This window comes from Cnephaeus nilssonii (assembly GCF_951640355.1).
Source record: "Cnephaeus nilssonii genome assembly, chromosome: 8".
Taxonomy (NCBI): Eukaryota; Metazoa; Chordata; class Mammalia; order Chiroptera; family Vespertilionidae; genus Cnephaeus; species Cnephaeus nilssonii.
In genome coordinates this window covers 81,291,065-81,307,673 of record NC_137079.1, presented here as the reverse complement: position 1 = coordinate 81,307,673, position 16,609 = coordinate 81,291,065, and the positions used below count along the sequence as shown (strand labels likewise).

At 46.9% G+C, this 16,609-nt stretch overlaps 1 protein-coding gene across 3 annotated transcripts in view; it reads right to left on the bottom strand.

Moving 5' to 3' along the window:
* Positions 1 to 16,609, bottom strand: part of CNMD (chondromodulin) — a gene marked incomplete at its 5' end in the record, with an annotated part of 39,753 nt that overhangs the window by 11,896 nt on the left and 11,248 nt on the right. For all 3 annotated transcript variants that reach the window (XM_079779197.1, XM_079779196.1, XM_079779198.1), the window contains 3 exons: positions 1,974 to 2,140; positions 6,554 to 6,707; positions 14,258 to 14,371. In XM_079779197.1, coding sequence (XP_079635323.1) covers positions 1,974 to 2,140; positions 6,554 to 6,707; positions 14,258 to 14,371 — 435 coding nt within the window. The remainder of the gene's footprint in view (positions 1 to 1,973; positions 2,141 to 6,553; positions 6,708 to 14,257; positions 14,372 to 16,609) is intronic.

The window sequence follows — 16,609 nt, the reverse complement described above, 5'->3', positions numbered from 1 at the left end:
AAGAGCCTGATGTTTGAGACATTTTTTAATCTTGAGGGTTCAGCAAAGCCTTGTTAGATTAAAATGTTGTGAGGGAATCTCAGGTTGTTGCTCTAAGATACCCTAAAGAAATGTGTGAAGGACTGAGGTCATGGAGAGGTGTCTGCTTAAAGGTGAACACAAAGCAAAGGGAAAAACTGATGTAGTTGTAGTTTTTAAAAGAATATGGACACTCAAGCCGGGAAGCCAGGTAGACACAGTCCTCCCCACCTGTAAAGGGGCTGATGCCCTTACCCCTTGAACCAGATTCAACTAATCAGCTGTCTGGGGAATAAACTATTAAATTTTCTGTTTGCTGATTCCGATTTTATTTCCTTTTTTATTTGAGTTTTAGGGAATGAAGTACTGTGGTGTCCTGAATTTTCTGATAAGCCTTGAGCTATTTAAAAATACTTTTTACTCTAAGTCTTTGGAAAATATATTAGTCTAAAATGATAAATTAGAAAATATATCTGCAGCACCATGAAATGGAATAGGCCTGAAGAGGTTGCATAGGAAAAATACACACAAATGGCTTATCTGTATACGAAAATATGCTCGATCTTGCATATAATTAAAGACAGGCATGATAAAACAGCTAGATAAATTTTATACCCCCCAAAACTGGTGAAGATCCTTTTTACGTTTGATAATAGAGGCCTTTTATTACTATTTGAATACATGTAGCTAGTATAATTTCTTGGAAGGCAATATGATATCCTCTATTAAAATATAAAATTCCTATCTACATTGACTCAGCAGACCCAAGAGTCAGTATTTATTTTAAAGATATATTCCCTTGTGTACAAGTTGGGCAGTAGACTGATAGCTAAATCAGAGCAATTTAATGGGTACCGTGTGGCAAGCAGTGTGTGGAGTGGGAGCGTCACCTCATTCACCTTCCCACAACCCTATGAGGCATGTGTGTGCAAGGCTGGGCACTATTAACAGTATTTCTAACAGCAAAAGTCAAATAATTGACATGTCCACCAAAGTAGAACTAGTGAAGTTGTACATCTGTCCACACAAAGTAATACAATGTGGACATTAAAATGGAGGAGGTAGTCTATATAGGAGATACAATCTTCAAAATACCGTATAGTAACTGGAAAGCAAGGTACAGGAGTTTTGTATGCTCTTTTGTGTTCAATTTGTGTGTGTGTGTGTGTGTGTGTGTGTGTGTGTGTGTGTACTTACGCAAAGAAACCGGGCAAGTCGCTATTGTTAATAGGTTTTTCTGGGGAGGGTGTCTGAGATGGAAGGGAAACTCACTGTTCATTGTATACCCTTGTGTACTGTTTTTAAAAAGTATATGCATGTATTATTTTTTCAATTCAAACACTAGTTAGAATAAATACTTATTTTTCTACTTCCTGCAAAGCGCAGTCATAGTAGATAATATTTTGTGGAAGATTTGGTAAGTTTTTAGCATGTTAGTATCATCCTTCCAAGCACCGATTCTGAAGTGCTTTATCTGTGTCCGGACCTGCCTGCAGAGTGGGCTGAGTCCCCGGGCAGAAGGTCCTGCCCGCCCGTGTGCACGGAGCCTGCGTAAGCACGTTCTCACCAGATGTCTGCTGAATGGGTGAATACAGTGGATGTAACGCGGGGAAAGAATACTTTCCTTCTGTGTGCTGCCCCCAGGGAACATTTTAACATAAATTTCTGGTATGACTTTGCCTTGTGGATTTGCCTGTGACTCAAGAAAAGGAGAGCACGGAAACCAGCTTTGAATGAGGTTCCAGCCAGCCAGGCTCGCGCCACAGAGGCAACGCTCACGTGTTCTCACCGCATTTATCAACCCAGCAACAAACAAATGAAGACGCATTTTTAAAATATCGAGTAAAAGTCTCAGTTGGATACTAAGTGCTTGTTTGAAACCTCTGGAAACACTACCACTGCAGTGTTAGGTTTAATGCATTCATCTGAGCATGTGGCGCGAGCAGCGTACGCACGTGGTAAGGGTTGTCGGGGTTGAAGGGCTCTGAGTCGTCCTGCACACTCGGTCGGGTTTGGTTATTCAGTCTTCCAGGGCCTGGGTTGCCCCGTGGGCCACTGCGTGGTCTTCTGGTGGTCGTTGTAACAGTTTGTGTTACCAGTTCTCTTCTTTCCCTCTGAGTTTCTGCAAATAGGAATGAATGAATGAATAAAAATAAATGCTGCAAGTTAATTCCTTTACTTGAATAATTAAGGAAGGTCTGTGTTTATCAGGACGAAAAACAAAAAAAGGACACCCAAACACAGACACACCTACATACCACTTAAGTTTGTACTGATGATTTTTGTAATAAAGCAGGTTTTAGTCTTGAGTTAGTAGTTAAACGTACAGGTAGCTAAAATTTGATTTTATAATACTACCTGAGGTAGATATTGTAAGGTAGCTGACAAAAATCCGCCCACAATCCCCTGTTTTCTTTGCCCGCCTCTACAATAGGAGCTAAGAAGGTAAAATACCACTCATTTCCCGAGCCTGCCTGGTAACGAGGAGTGCCCAGATCACACATTTCTGGCCAGTGAGAGACAAGCAGAATATGCTAGTGCAGTTCTGGGAAAGCTTTTGCTTGCTTGGTAAAAGGGCACAGATATGGCCTCCTATGTCTTGTCTTCCTTTCTTGACTGTAGATGTGATGTCCGGGGTAAGGGAGCCGACCTGTGACCAGAGGTGATAGGCACAGGATGATGAGCAGCATGCCATGGGAAGAAAAATGCTAAGCTAGAAAGAGGCATGGTGACATCACTGAGTAGCTGGTAATGCCAGGACATATCTCCAGACTTCTGGCTATATGAAAAACATTCCACATGTACTTGCTGAAACGACTGCTGGTCAGGTATTCCATTACCTGCAGCCCAATGAGTTCATAATGGAGTGACTATCCTACCTAATAAAGATGGAATATGCTAATTGACCCTCACACGTCGCAAAGATGGCGCACCCACAGCCAATAAGGAGGGAATATGCTAATTGACTGTCCTGCCCTCAAAGATGGCAGCGCCCACAGCCAATAAGGAGGGAATATGTTAATTGACTGACCTGCCCTCAAAGATGGTGGCATCCACAGCCACAAGATGGCGGCGCCCGGTCCCCTCAGCCCCACCAGGGCAGCAGACACATGACAAGGCCGGGCCCACTCCGGGCCTGGCCGCTCTGCGCGCTTGCTTCTGGAGTTTCTCAGTCCCTTCAGTCCCCCAGCTGCCAGGGCCGGCCCGAGGTGCAGGCAAGCCTCAGATGGTGGCTGCCCAGCCGCCCAGGGCCGCCAGAAGCTCAGGTAACCAGGGCCGGCTGAAGCTTGCGCTGCTGGCAGTGGCAGCAGCAGAGGTGTGATGGGGGTGTCGCCTTCCCCTGATCGCTGGGTTGCCTCCCACGCCTGAGGGCTCCCAGACTGTGAGAGAGGGCAGGCCGGGCTGAGGGACCCACCCCTCTCCAGTGCATGAATTTTCATGCACCAGGCCTCTAGTATATGTATAAAACTTTAGTTTTCAGGGGATTTATTATCTTGGTTGTATCTTATAAGAAATCCTACGGAATAGAAAAAGCAGATACTTTTATACATGAAAGCATGAGGCTCCAGAAACACCAAGTGACTTAGCCAAGATCACAGAATAGATGGCAGAGATAGGAACTGAAGGTAAACTCTGACTTCCAACCCAGTGCTCTAGCTCACCACACTGCCTCGTGGTGGGCCCCGCAGCATGGCCTACGGCTGCCGAGTAATAATGGAAAAGACCACACAGGGTGGACTTTGGTATCTCTCTGAGTCTCAGTTTCTTCATCTGTAAAATGGGGATAGTAATAGTATCTACTGGTATCTCAAAGGGTTGTGATAGAGTTGATGAACAATTTGAAGGATTTTAGCATAGTTCTTTTCCCAAGGAACTCATATAATACTCATTCAAATGTTAGGTGGTGGTGATTATATCATGCTATGCTATTTATGAAAACTCAGATGTGCTTTATAGCTGGGGATAGCCTCTTGGTTTCTGAGGCATGGTTGGAAAGGCATCAGGGAGACCTGGATTAAAATCTCCTCTTCTTTTAACTTAATGACCTTAGGTGAGTTATTTAATCTCTGTGAACCTTAGTTTCTTCATCCGTAAAATGGATCATTAGTAGTTATGCCGACAGTTGTTGGCAAAGATTAAATGAGGACAACCTGTAACAGTGCCTGACACACAGCCAAAGCTCAGCTGTCACCCTTCTCTCTGACCTTGTCTAGCTGCCATTACCGGTGTCTCTGATAATACAGCTACGTGACGCTGATGACCTGCCAGCTTCAAGATCCAAGGGTGGGGGCGCTGGACCCCGTGGAGTTTGGGGGCTTAGAATTAGGTGATGCGGAGCGAGGGGTCCCTTAGAGGAGGGTTATTTTTCTTAATTTTATTCTAAAATATGACTGCATTTATAAGAGATTGGAAAAAAATCCCATTTAAAATTATTTTTAATTATATTGACACAGTATTATATTAGTTCCAGGTATATAACATAGTGATTCAACATTTACATACCTTACAAAGTGACCACCACAATAAGTCTTTAAGCATCTGTCACTGTACATAGTTAATAAATAAAAATCCCTCATTTTTAATGTCTATGATATTCCATCGTATGGCTAGATCAACACTGATTTAATCCTTTTCAAATCTGGAGGGCATTTCGGTGATTCCCACTGTTCTGGTGTTGGACGTAATGTATGTAATTCTCGTATGGATGCTGTGATGATTGAATACTTAACGATGTGGTCATGCTGTTGGGCTGGGAGGGGCCACGCCACATCTGGGTGCAGGGAACTCAGGCTGTCAGTCCCTAGCCCTGCCAATGGCACCATCTTCCCAGACACACCCCGCCCCGTCCTGCTGTGATTTTACCCTAGCACCTTGCATCTTGCCATATGATTTTCTTATTGTAACTTTGTGTTTATTACTGTTTCCCCTTGCTAACAATGGAACACGCCTGAGGGCAGGGATTCTTGTCTGTTCTGTTCACCAATGCATTCCAAGTGCCTGGAACAAGTAAACGGTACATAATAAATATGTCAATAAATGTTTGCTGAATGAATGAGTGAATGAATGAATGAACTCTCTAGGTAAGAGGCTTGTCCTCAAACAGGAAGTGCTTAGGGAGGGTTATCATCCATGGTCACAGAGTTGCAGACTTTTGTCCTTGACTGGAAAAGGTGACAAGGTATTGGAGACGTAGCTCCTGGGTGTGGAAAGCAAGAAGGCCTATTCCACGTGGAGGCAGGTGGGGAATTGAAAGTGAGAACTTGGCAAGCAGCCACAAAACTGTGAGTTGCGGCCACCCACTGGGCCAGAGCAGGAGGACAAAAGCAGCTGTCCATCTGGCAGCCCTCTCTCCAGCCCCCAACGGTTGCGACAAACACTGCTCATGGTGTTCTTTCTGACCGAGCCTGCCTGTGGCCTCAGGGTCCTTCTTAACCCACTCTTCCAGGCAGCCATGGCCACTGATGCATAAATTGAATCCTATTTGCCAAGCTCTGGGACAAAATAAGATTTGTGAACTGTAGGAATAAGTCAGCCATGGCAGAATCAGAAGTCTGGATTTTCTAATCCTTGGCGAGGTTTTAAAACATAAATTGTGGTAAAATACACATAAAATTTACCATTTAAACCGTTTTTCAGGGTAAAGTTCAGTGGCATAAAGTACATTTACATTGCTACGCAACCATCTATCTCCAGAACAGTTTTCATCTTGCAAAACTGAAACTCTGCACGCGTTAACAATAACTGCCCGTTTTACCCCCAAGCCTGGTTTCAATGCCTGTATTTTTTCATTATTATTTCCACGCTGCTTTATCTTGATGTTCAGTAAAATCTTTTAGAAAACATACCTGTCTCGGCTGTGCTAGAAGAAAGGCCTTTTATCCACACTTGAGCCAGAGCTACAGAGCCGGCCTTTGGGGGGCCCGGGGGGGGTGACTGTGGTGGAGATCAAGAGTGAGGACCGCCCTGGGGATGGGAAGCAGGGGACAGAGCCCGGCCTGCGGGCTCACCTGCCCTTCCCACCCGGAAATAGCTGCAAGGTGTGCTCCGACCTCGCTCGGAACCCCGGACCCTTCATTTATTTTCACGGAACTTGGAGGCTGACGCCTGAGCCCAGAACTTAAAGAATCTCAGCCTCTGCCCACAGCCGCAGTTGGCTGTCCCATAATTCTAGGTCTGAACACAATAAAGAGTCAGCGTCTCAGTCCCTGGATGCTATACCTTAGGGGGGAAAAATATAAAATTGCAAAGTGCACACAACTGAGGTGGGGCCGAGTGGACAGAGTGGGAGTGTCACAGAGACCAGGCCCTGCGGCGGCTGGGATCCTGGTCGCTTCCTGCTAACCCTGCTGCCGGCCGGCCTGCCTGCCGCCTCAGGGCGGCCCTTCCTTCTCTCCGCGCTCTCGGGCCCATGACCGAGACCTGCACGTGCACCCTGATCCCCTTCCCGGCACAGCCCAGGCCCGTGGGGGGCTCCCAGGGACCTCACCCGGACTGGCAGCCTTCCACGCAGCATTAAGAGACTTGAAAGTGTTACCTTTTGGATAAGTTGGTTTAAGCCAGAAAATAGGGAGGTCGCCGCAGAGTTCTAGGACTTTGGCACTCAAGAAGCTGTTGTCCTTCACCGGCTGGCCCACAGCCACCCAGACGAGAGAACTTTCTTCGTACTTAACTGGCATGATCTTGCCTTCCTGTAAGTAAGTGAAAATGAAATGCATTGAGCAAGGAGGCAGTGGAGCATGCTGAGTATTAAGATTCACGGGTGGGTAAAAGATTACTCGGCTTTGTAAAAACTTAACGAGAATTCTGGGTGTATGTGTATGCTTGCCCCCCCCCCCCCCCCTCCACCCACACACACTTTAAGGTTCTAATCTCTCCGCTTTGTAGCTCTCTCCACAATACTCAGCACCTGCCCGCGCCTCGCCAGCCTGCCTTTGGAAGCCGGAATGTGTGAATATAGTATCCTGAGTGGAAGTGAAAATTACTTGATACCGGCTTTGAGCTTTGGGTTAATCTGATGTTTTTGATCAAAGATGTTTTTGAGGAAAAGCAATTGAATGGCCCTGGAATCCTACAAAGGATTGAGGAACGCTCCATTTGGAGTGAAAATTCTTTGGGGTTTTGTACTGAACAACAATGGAAAAAGCAAGCGATTGGTTCTTTAATGTCATCAGTTCAAAGTGCTGTTTAACATAAACCATTTCTCCCTTTCCCCAGCTCTAACAAAACACATTTCAGACGTTCTTCACATCGAGCACACCACGGCGGTTTCAAAGCTGAGCCCTGCATTTCCCGCTGCAGCACGATGCTGAGAAAGGTTTGATAACCCAGGAGACCAATTTATTTTGCCAGGTTGTTCCTTTCATGTATTTATTAGTTTGCAATAGTTTGGAGAAATTAAAATGTTTTCTCTTTATTTTGAGCCGAAAGCAGCACTTGGTTTATGCTTTCTCCCCCAGGCTTATGGCTGCATTAGGACAACTCAGAGTTATTGGAGGAAGCGGCTCCCAGGTAATCTAGTTATTTACCTTAAATTAAATGGCTCCATCCAGGAAATGAATGCTCTTTGGGTGTAATAGCTTTTTAAAGTTACACAAAACTGATGAAAAATTTATAAGAGCCAGCGGTGCATACATCTACCCCATCATAATCGAAAGTGTGTGGGGGGAGAGTGGGGGGAGGGGACAAGGCACGTAGATGCATCCTACAAGCGAGGAATGTTAAGCAAGCCCGTGGCTCAGCTGTCTCCCCAGTCTCCTGTCTCCCTCCCTTTCCTGGCAGCACAATCTGCTTTGGGTGGAGGCGGCAGTGGGCCTGGTCCCAGGAGAGACTCTTGCTTCCTCAGACCCTCCAGATTTAGGAGAAGCTGCGGGCGCCGTACGAGCAGTTCTAGACTATGAGGTCCACGCGGGAGGGTGCTGGGGCTGCTCAGCCTCTCTCTGATGTTCTTACTTGAATGTGTGACTGATGTTTGGAGCTGGAAGGAAAGGCCGAAATAGTCAGAGATGCTGGTCCCTGAGCCTCCACCTGGCTCACTATGGAGCAAACAGATCCTTATTTCTTTCAGTTACTCTACGTGTAGTTTTCTGTTAGTGACAGCCAAACACATTCCTGAGTCACACGAACATATTGTCTGAATTTGGTTTTGTCCATCAGAGGATCCACCACACACATATAAACAAATCAAACACAAGAAAAATAATTCAATCCTGTGGCCTGGGAAGAAAATCAGATGCAGACAAAGATTTAAATACAAACTATTCACCACAGTGAATTATGTATTCAAAAAATTATTTTGGATTATTATTTTAATTGGTTAAAATTGAAGATAGCTGAACAAACGACTTTTAAAATTATAATCAGACTAGTGGCCCGGTGCACACATTCGTGCACAGATCCGTGCACATGGAAAAAGCAAGCGATTGGTTCTTTAATGTCATCAGTTCAAAGTGCTGTTTAACATAAACCATTTCTCCCTTTCCCAGCTCTAACAAAACACATTTCAGACGTTCTTCACATCGAGCACACACGGCGGTTTCAAAGCTGAGCCCTGCGTTTCCCGCTGCAGTGTGATGCTGAGAAAGGTTTGATAACCCAGGAGACCAATTTATTTTGCCAGGTTGTTCCTTTCATGTATTTATTAGTTTGCAATAGTTTGGAGCAAAGTTGAAAGGAAATTAATTAGAAGAAAGATTCATGCAGTAATTACGTTACTGCAAAAAACTACATGTCAAAATAGTATATATAATATAGTATTATAAAATTAAAACACGTGTGTGATTGGTGCCAGCAGGAGCTTTATATGTATCACGCATGCATGAGTTAACATTTATTTTTAAACTAGAGGTCCGGTGCATGGATTCGTGCACTGGTAGGGTCCCTTGGCCTGGCCTGTGGGGATTGGGCTGAAACCAGCTCTCCAACATCCCATGAGGGGTCCTGGATTGCAAGAGGGTGCAGGCCAGGCCGAGGGACCCCACCGGTGCACGATTGGGGCCGGGGAGGGACTGCAGGAGGGCTCCAGGGCATGTCCGGCCTATCTCGCCCAGTCCTAATCAGCTGGACCTCAGCAGCAAGCTAACCTACTGGTTGAAGCATCTGCCCCCTGGTGGTCAATGCATGTCATAGTGACTGGTTGAACAGTCGGACACTTAGCATATTAGGCTTTTATTATATAGGATTGCCAGTGTGTGTTATATGTACCGGCTGGTTGGTTGGACGGTCAGATGGGTGGACAGTCGGTCACTTAGCCTTTTATATATATAGATGATGACATATAATACATTCATTCTAATCTACATTTTAGAAGGACTAAAGTTGAGAGTGAAAATAAGAAGAATGTACAACAGCACAAAAGTTCAATTATGAAAAGAATATCACTCACATGAAGAAAATTCAGCAAAATGTGAACATTAGCTATCTGTGGATTATGCAATTGTGGGTGATTTTCTTCTCTGTTCATTTATGTATCTCCCAAATTTTCTATAACGATGAAGTACTTTTTTTTGGTTGTTTGTTTTTAAATATGAGTTTTTTAAAAAATATTTTTTATTGATTTTTAAAGAGAGAGAGGAAGGGAGAGGGAGAGAGAAACAGCAATGTGATAGCAAAACATTGATCTACTGCCTCCTGCACACCCCCCACCGGGGATCAAGCCCACAACTGTGCCCTGACCAGGAATCGAACCAGCAACCTGTCATTGCACAGGACAATGCCCAGCCAACTGACCCACATCAGCCAGGGCCAAAGTACTGTTTTTTAAAATGAGAAAAAAATTGTTTTTATTATTTTTTAATTTTATTATTATTTTTAAATCTTTATTGTTCAGATTATTATAGATGTTCCTCTTAGCTCCCCATAGCTCCCCTCCACCCGGTTCCCACCCCACCCCAGGCCCTCGCGCCCCCCCCCCCCCCCCCCCCCCCCCGCCACTGTCTGCATCCATAGGTACTGCATACATGCATATAAGATCTTTGTCCAATCTCTTCCTGCACCCCCTACACCCCCTTCCCCTGAGAATTGTCAGTCGGCTCGATTTCCATGCCCCTAATTCTATTACATTCACCAGTTTATTCTGTTCATCAAATTTTTTATTCATTTGATTTTCAGATTCACTTGTTGACAGGTATGTATTTGTTGTCACTTTGTTGTTCATAATTTTTTATCTTTACCTTTTTCTTCTTCTTAAAGAATACCCTTCAACCTTTCATATAATACTGGTTTGGTGGTGATGAACTCCTTTAGCTTTTTCTTGTCTGTGAAGCGCTATATCTGGCCTTCAATTCTGAATGATAACTTTGCTGGGTAGAGTAATCTTGGTTGTAGGTTCTTGCTATTCATCACTTTGAATATTTCTTGCCACTCCCTTCTGGCCTGCATAATTTCTGTTGAGAAATCAGCTGACAGTTGTATGGATACTCCCTTGTAGGTAAGTAACTGTTTTTCTCTTGCTGCTTTTAAGATTCTCTCTGTCTTTTGCTCTTGGTATTTTAATTATGATGTGTCTGGTATGGTCCTCTTTGGCTTCCTCTTGTTTGGGGTTCACTGTGCTTCCTGGACTTGTAAGTCTATTTCTTTCACCAGGTAGGGGAAGTTTTCTGTCATTATTTCTTCAAGTAGGTTTTGAATATCTTGCTCTCTCTCTTCTTCTGGCACCCCCATAATTCGGGTGTTGGTATGCTTGAAGTTGTCCCAGAGGCTCCTTACACTATGTTCATATTTTTGGATTCTTTTTTCTTTTTGCTTTTCTGGTTGGGTGTTTTTGCTTCTTTGTATTTCAAATCTTTGACTTGATTCTTGGCATCCTCTAGTCTACTGTTGAATCTCTGTATATTACTCTTTATTTCAGTCAGTGTATGCTTAATTTCTGACTGGTCCTTTTCCATTTTTTTGGCATTCTCATTAAGATCCTTGAAAGTCTCACTAAGTTCCTCGGAGGTTTCTAGAGATTCTTGAGTAACCTTATAACTGTGGTTTTGAACTCTATATCCAGTTTGCTTTCTTCCATTTCTTTCATTTGTGACATGTTTCTTTGTCTCCACATTTTGGCTGCTTCCCTGTGTTTGTTTCTATGTATTGGGTAGCTGCTAAGTCTCCTTGAGTTGATAGAGTGGCCTTGTGTAGTAAGTGTCCTATAGGGCCCAGTGGCTCAGCCTCCCCAATCACCTGAGGTGGACACTCTTGGTGCACCCCTTTGTGGGCTGTGTGCACAGTCTTGTTGTAGTTGAGACTTGATTGCTGTTGGTACCACTGGGAGGAATTGACCTCCAGGCCAATTGGTTGTGAGGACCAGCTGTGTCTACAATGGAAGAGCTGCTGTGCAGGAGAAACCCTTATGGGGCAGGACTTGCTTCAGTGGGGCTTTGGTGCTCACTGAGTCTGCCCCTTGAGTGTGTCACTTATGGATGTGAAGAGTTGTAAACTGGTATGGTCTCACATTGACCACTGGGTACACTGGCTCTTGGGTCTCCAGGGAGGTGCAAAGTCAGCCACTGCCTGGGGCCACCCAGCAGGAGCTACAGAGAGATCTGCGGATTCCTCCTCTTTGTTTGGGGTTTGGAAGTGCCCACACAAGGCCCAGCTGTGAAGCAAGGCAGGCTTGTGCTGGTGCCGGATTTTGGGCCTTTTATTGATAGGTTTGGGGCTCCCTGACCCAGCTGCAGCTTGTTTGACAGGTTTTAGGCTGAGAAAGGACAAGCCATTCATATGCAAAAGCCTCTGTACACAGCTTGGGTGGGGATATAAATTGGGTGGGGCGGGGTCTCAGGAAAACTCCAAGGAGGAGCAAACAGCAGTGGCTGCCAGTCAGCCCTGCACCAGGGAGTTCCCAGCACAGGAACAATGACCACTGCGAGCACCTCTGTCTGGAAGAAAGCCACCCCCGAGTTCCTGCCCTGATGCCAGACGGTCCAGTTTTTCCCCGTATGTGTCTGGGTTCCCCAGAGTCTCACCTGGCACTGGAGCTCAGTGCAAGCGGGAGCTTGTATCTCCCTCCCGATTAAAAAAGCAGGGCACCTGGGTGTCAGCCCATTCCATGCCTCCATGCCTCCTACCAGTCTCAATGCACTTTCTTCTTTACTTCTCTAGTTGTAGTACTTCCACTCAGCCAGCTTTCCCGTGGTTCTGAATGATAGTTGTTCTGTCTTTTAGTTGTAATTTTGATGTGGTTGTGGGAGCCAGTAAGTACAGGTGTTTACCTATGCCGCCATCTTGGTTCTCAAAAATTGTTTTTAAAAAACCCAGAATATGTACTGCAAACGTACAGCTGGGGGTCTGGTGCTTGTGGAAGGCAGCAGAGCACGGGTTCCATGCCTACCAGGGATGCTGCCAAGGATTACAGTCACCACAGGCTTTCTAACAGAAACAGAGTGATCTAAGAGAACGGCAGTGTAATAAGAGAAGTTCAAGGGCAGAACAAGGTCTTGGTGTCACTGTTATAGTGGGCACTGGGAGTTTGCAGTGGGAGGCAGCCTTCTGCTGGGGGGGAGGCACGGCTCCTGAGGGCACACGGAGGCAGCTCGGAGGGAGGGACTGAGCCATGAAGGCCCAGCACCACCTCACAGGACGAATGGCTGGGGAAACTGGGAGTAGGAAAGAAAACGGAGGACATGCTAACGAGCTTTAAGCCTCACTGGTTTGTTTTGCGCTTTTGTTTTGTTCTGTGGTCTGAGATACCTTCCGCTGCTGCTCCTCGGAGGGCAAGCAGCCGGCCAGTCTCCAGGCACTTTGCTTACCCTTGTTTTTCCTCTTCTGCCTCAGGGAGCTGGTGCTGGCTTCTCCCTCTCAGGGAGACTGGGAGGACCAAAGGTAATCATAATAAAATTAACAATGATAGCAGCAGCCACCTATTCATTATCTAGTCCCGTGGTCGGCAAACTGCGGCTCGCGAGCCACATGCGGCTCTTTGGCCCCTTGAGTGTGGCTCTTCCACAAGATACCACGGCCTGGGCGAGTCTATTTTGAAGAAGTGGCGTTAGAAGAAGTTTAAGTTTAAAAAATCTGGCTCTCAAAAGAAATTTCAATCGCTGTCCTGTTGGTATTTGGCTCTGTTGACTAATGAGTTTGCCGACCACTGATCCAGTAGTTCTAGGGCGGTGGGGACGGTATGCGTACCCCTAGTTTGTAGATGACAAAACAGGCTCACAGAGGTGAAGCCACAGCCACAGCGTGTCAGAGCCGGATGTGAACCTACATTTTTCTGGCGCCAAAGTCCGTCTTTGTTCCACCAGACGCTGCCACAACTCAAATGGAAGACAATAACGAATGTGACCACTTTGTAAACCCTAAAGTATCAAATAAATGTAAGCTATTATTGTTAAATGTGTCCTTAGAACTCTGTGTGCAATCCTTAAAATAAATGTTTATAAAATCAAGCTCAAAGGCAAGCTATTAATAACAAATGGGAGAGTTATGTTTTTAAAAAACCTCACAAATTTGACACATAGAAAAGAAATTCGATACATGTTGATCTAGTTTCATTGGGTTGAACCTGAACCAACGGGAAGAAGTTGTGGGGGAGCCATCTCAGCTCAAAACGGTTGGAACCACCTCCCAGGAAGTTGCCTGGCACGCAGGTAAGGCAGCAAGATGCCTCGCGGCTCTTTCCCCGCAGAGGCTGGGGCGTCAACTGTTGGGATTTTCGGAGGAACTAAGGCCCCTCTGATGAAGATTCTAACATGCGAAGTTCTTTATGTTTTCTTGAGAGCTTGTTTGGAGGTTCTAGCAGGGGAGCACAGCTACTCGTATACCCTTGACCGAAGACCGGTCCTCTCCTCTGGGGGGAAGGTCATCCTCTTCGACTGAGCGCGCAGCTTCGGGAGGGACGCACGTGGATCGGTGAGGGAGGAGGGGACACCCGCCGAGCCAGCCAGATCAGCCGAATCAACCCCGGCGATCAATGGGGTGACAGATGTCGCAGCCAGATCGCCCTCATATCCCTTTATGTTTTCTTGATCACTGATTGGATAGTTCCCTATCATCAGGCAAATACGGGCCATTCGAAACCATCCCCGTTAAGCACTTTAAAGCACGATTTTCCAAAACCATTAAATATGCTACATCATGCAAGAATAACCACTTAGAACCAACCAGGAGGACTAGAATAGTTTCAATTCCTTGGGCAGAGAAGAGCTAGAATTTACGTTGTGGTCTCAAACCCATCGAGGAACTGGAGGCAGAAAGGGTTGTGCCTTCACGCGACCTCGGCCAAGCCCTCCGGCTGCCTGGGGCCGCTGGTACCCACCAGTTCCGAGGCGATGCTCTGCTTGGCCACGGCGCCCACCTCAGGAACGCGCGCCTTCACCTGCGCTTTGATGTAGCACTTCTCTCCCCCCGCGAAACGGATTCCTGTGATGCCCTAGGAAAGGAAATAAAAGGTGACCCATCCATTTATCCACCTGTACGTTTCTTCCATGTTTTGCATGTCTACAGCGAGCCAGGCACTGTTCCAGGAACTGGGTATAGGGATGAACAAAACAGATGGGAGCTTTGCCCCCACGGAGCAGTAACTCTTAGCATTCTTAACCAAATATACGAAACTGAGATGGTCAGGGGGTAAGTGCTATGGAGAAAATACAGGAGGTGTGAGAGAGGAATGACCCGATGGGGCTTTTGTCAGTGGGGTCAGGGAGGCCTCCACCAGGGGGCGGCATTCGAGCTGAGATGGAGTAGGTTAATTGCTCCATCTTCCCCTCAAGCTCAGGTGAAAGGCCATCCTTTCTAGGCAGCTCTCTCCGGCCATCCCAGGCTAAGGGGGCTCCTTTGCCTCTGACTTCCGGGGGGGGGGGGGGGGCCGGCCCCCACGTCTTCATCCGTCCCTTGGCGCTTAGTTCTCAGTGCCTGTACGGTAGCTCCTTGTCAATGTCATCTCAGGTATAAGCTTCTTGAGATCGCTATCTGAATCTTAGCTCTTTCTTTTGGGTAATTTCACAAAGATTCTCAAAAGATGTTGGTCCAGTGAATTAATTCCACAAATTCAGATTTTTCCTAAGTTACCAAGCCCAGAGTAAATAGTAAAGGTTTCTACAACACCAGGAGCTCAGCTTTGCTGCTAGACCTTACCCAAGGACGCGGATGTTTTGTTTTGTCCCCTGTGAGATATAAACAGTGTCTCCTCGTCTGCCTGGGGACCGGCCTCAGGGGGCGCCTCAGCCCAGGCTCAGTCTGGGCTGACAGCAGCGATGACTCCCCTGGAGCCCGTGGGGCAGCTCAGCGCTGTCCCCAGAGTGTTGGCTTTCACCTGCTGTCAACTTCAGGACTAGCGAGTGGCCAGAACAGCATTAAAGGTCTACAAATTTTTGCCATAATAATGCAGACATCAACCCAAATCTGCACATCTCAGTATCCTGCTGAGTTGAGACAAATGTCAGGAAGATAAGGACTTGTTCCAATGTCAATGCCAAGGAGTGGGGGGAAGATCAGCATTTAGCAATCCAGGGGCCCTGGCTCAGGATTCAGCCGTCTCCAATGAAGAGAGAAGCTGAATGGAAGTCATGCGTGAGAATATTCATGGAAAGCGACACCATGTGTAACCTCAGAGCCAGCGGCCCCACAGATGCTGGTAGGGGGCGCACCGAGAACAGGGAAGGAAAGGCTCATGCTTCCTACAGCTCCTCAGGGGTTTGCCTTGGGGCCCAATTGGCCCTGTACCCACATGTGACATAGGCCCCTCATTTCTCCCAGCACCACCTCTCACCCAGAGGGGGCGGCCTGATGCCCACTTTTCAGAGGCTGACCGCGGAGGTTTCCCACTCACTGCACCCAAGGCACCTGGAGAGAATTTAAACACACAGGTGCCTGGGCCTCTGCCCAGAGATGCCTATGTGATTGGCCGGGGTGTGCCCAGACCCTGGTGTGCTTAAAAGTTCCCCACGTGTTGACCAGGCGCAGGCCAGGCTGCGGACCACCCGTTCAGGGGGAAGGAACGCGTTCAGGGTGTTAAAGTTTTAAGGGACTGATGTTCATGTCACCCCCAAATTCATATGTTGAAACCTAACCCCCAATGTGGTGGTATCTGGAGGTGGTGTATTTGGGAGGTGAGGCCCTCATGCGTGGGATTCGGGCCCTTATGAACGGGACCTGCTCTGTGAGGACACAGTGAGAAAGAGGACCCAGGAACCAGGCCCTCACCAGACACCCAATCTGCTGGCGCCTTAAGCTTGCACTTCCCAGCCTCCAGAACTGGGAGAAACACTTTCCTGTTTAGAAGTCGCCCGTCTGTGGCAGTTTGTTACAGCCGCTCCAATGGACTAGGACACAGCCTTTGGATCCCCGTTTCTTCTGTACCCTTGCCCCCTCTCACTAGGAGGCCTTGTTAAATGAAACAGCGTTGGGCCCCACCCCCAGAACTGATTCAGTCAGTCGGACAGGAGTGGGGGCTCACCTTTGCATTTCTAACAAGCTCTTAGGTGCTGCTGCCTAAGGAACACACTCTGAGAACCGCTGCTCTCATGGGCCTGTCCTGAAGGTCTACTGCTCTTATTCTGCATGGGAATCTGGGGTGCCTGGTTTGAAAAACAGAAGGCAGGGAAGAGAGAGAACTGCCACATGTGTCCTCTTAACTGCAAACCCTCATGCCCTCTGAATGTGAGATGGG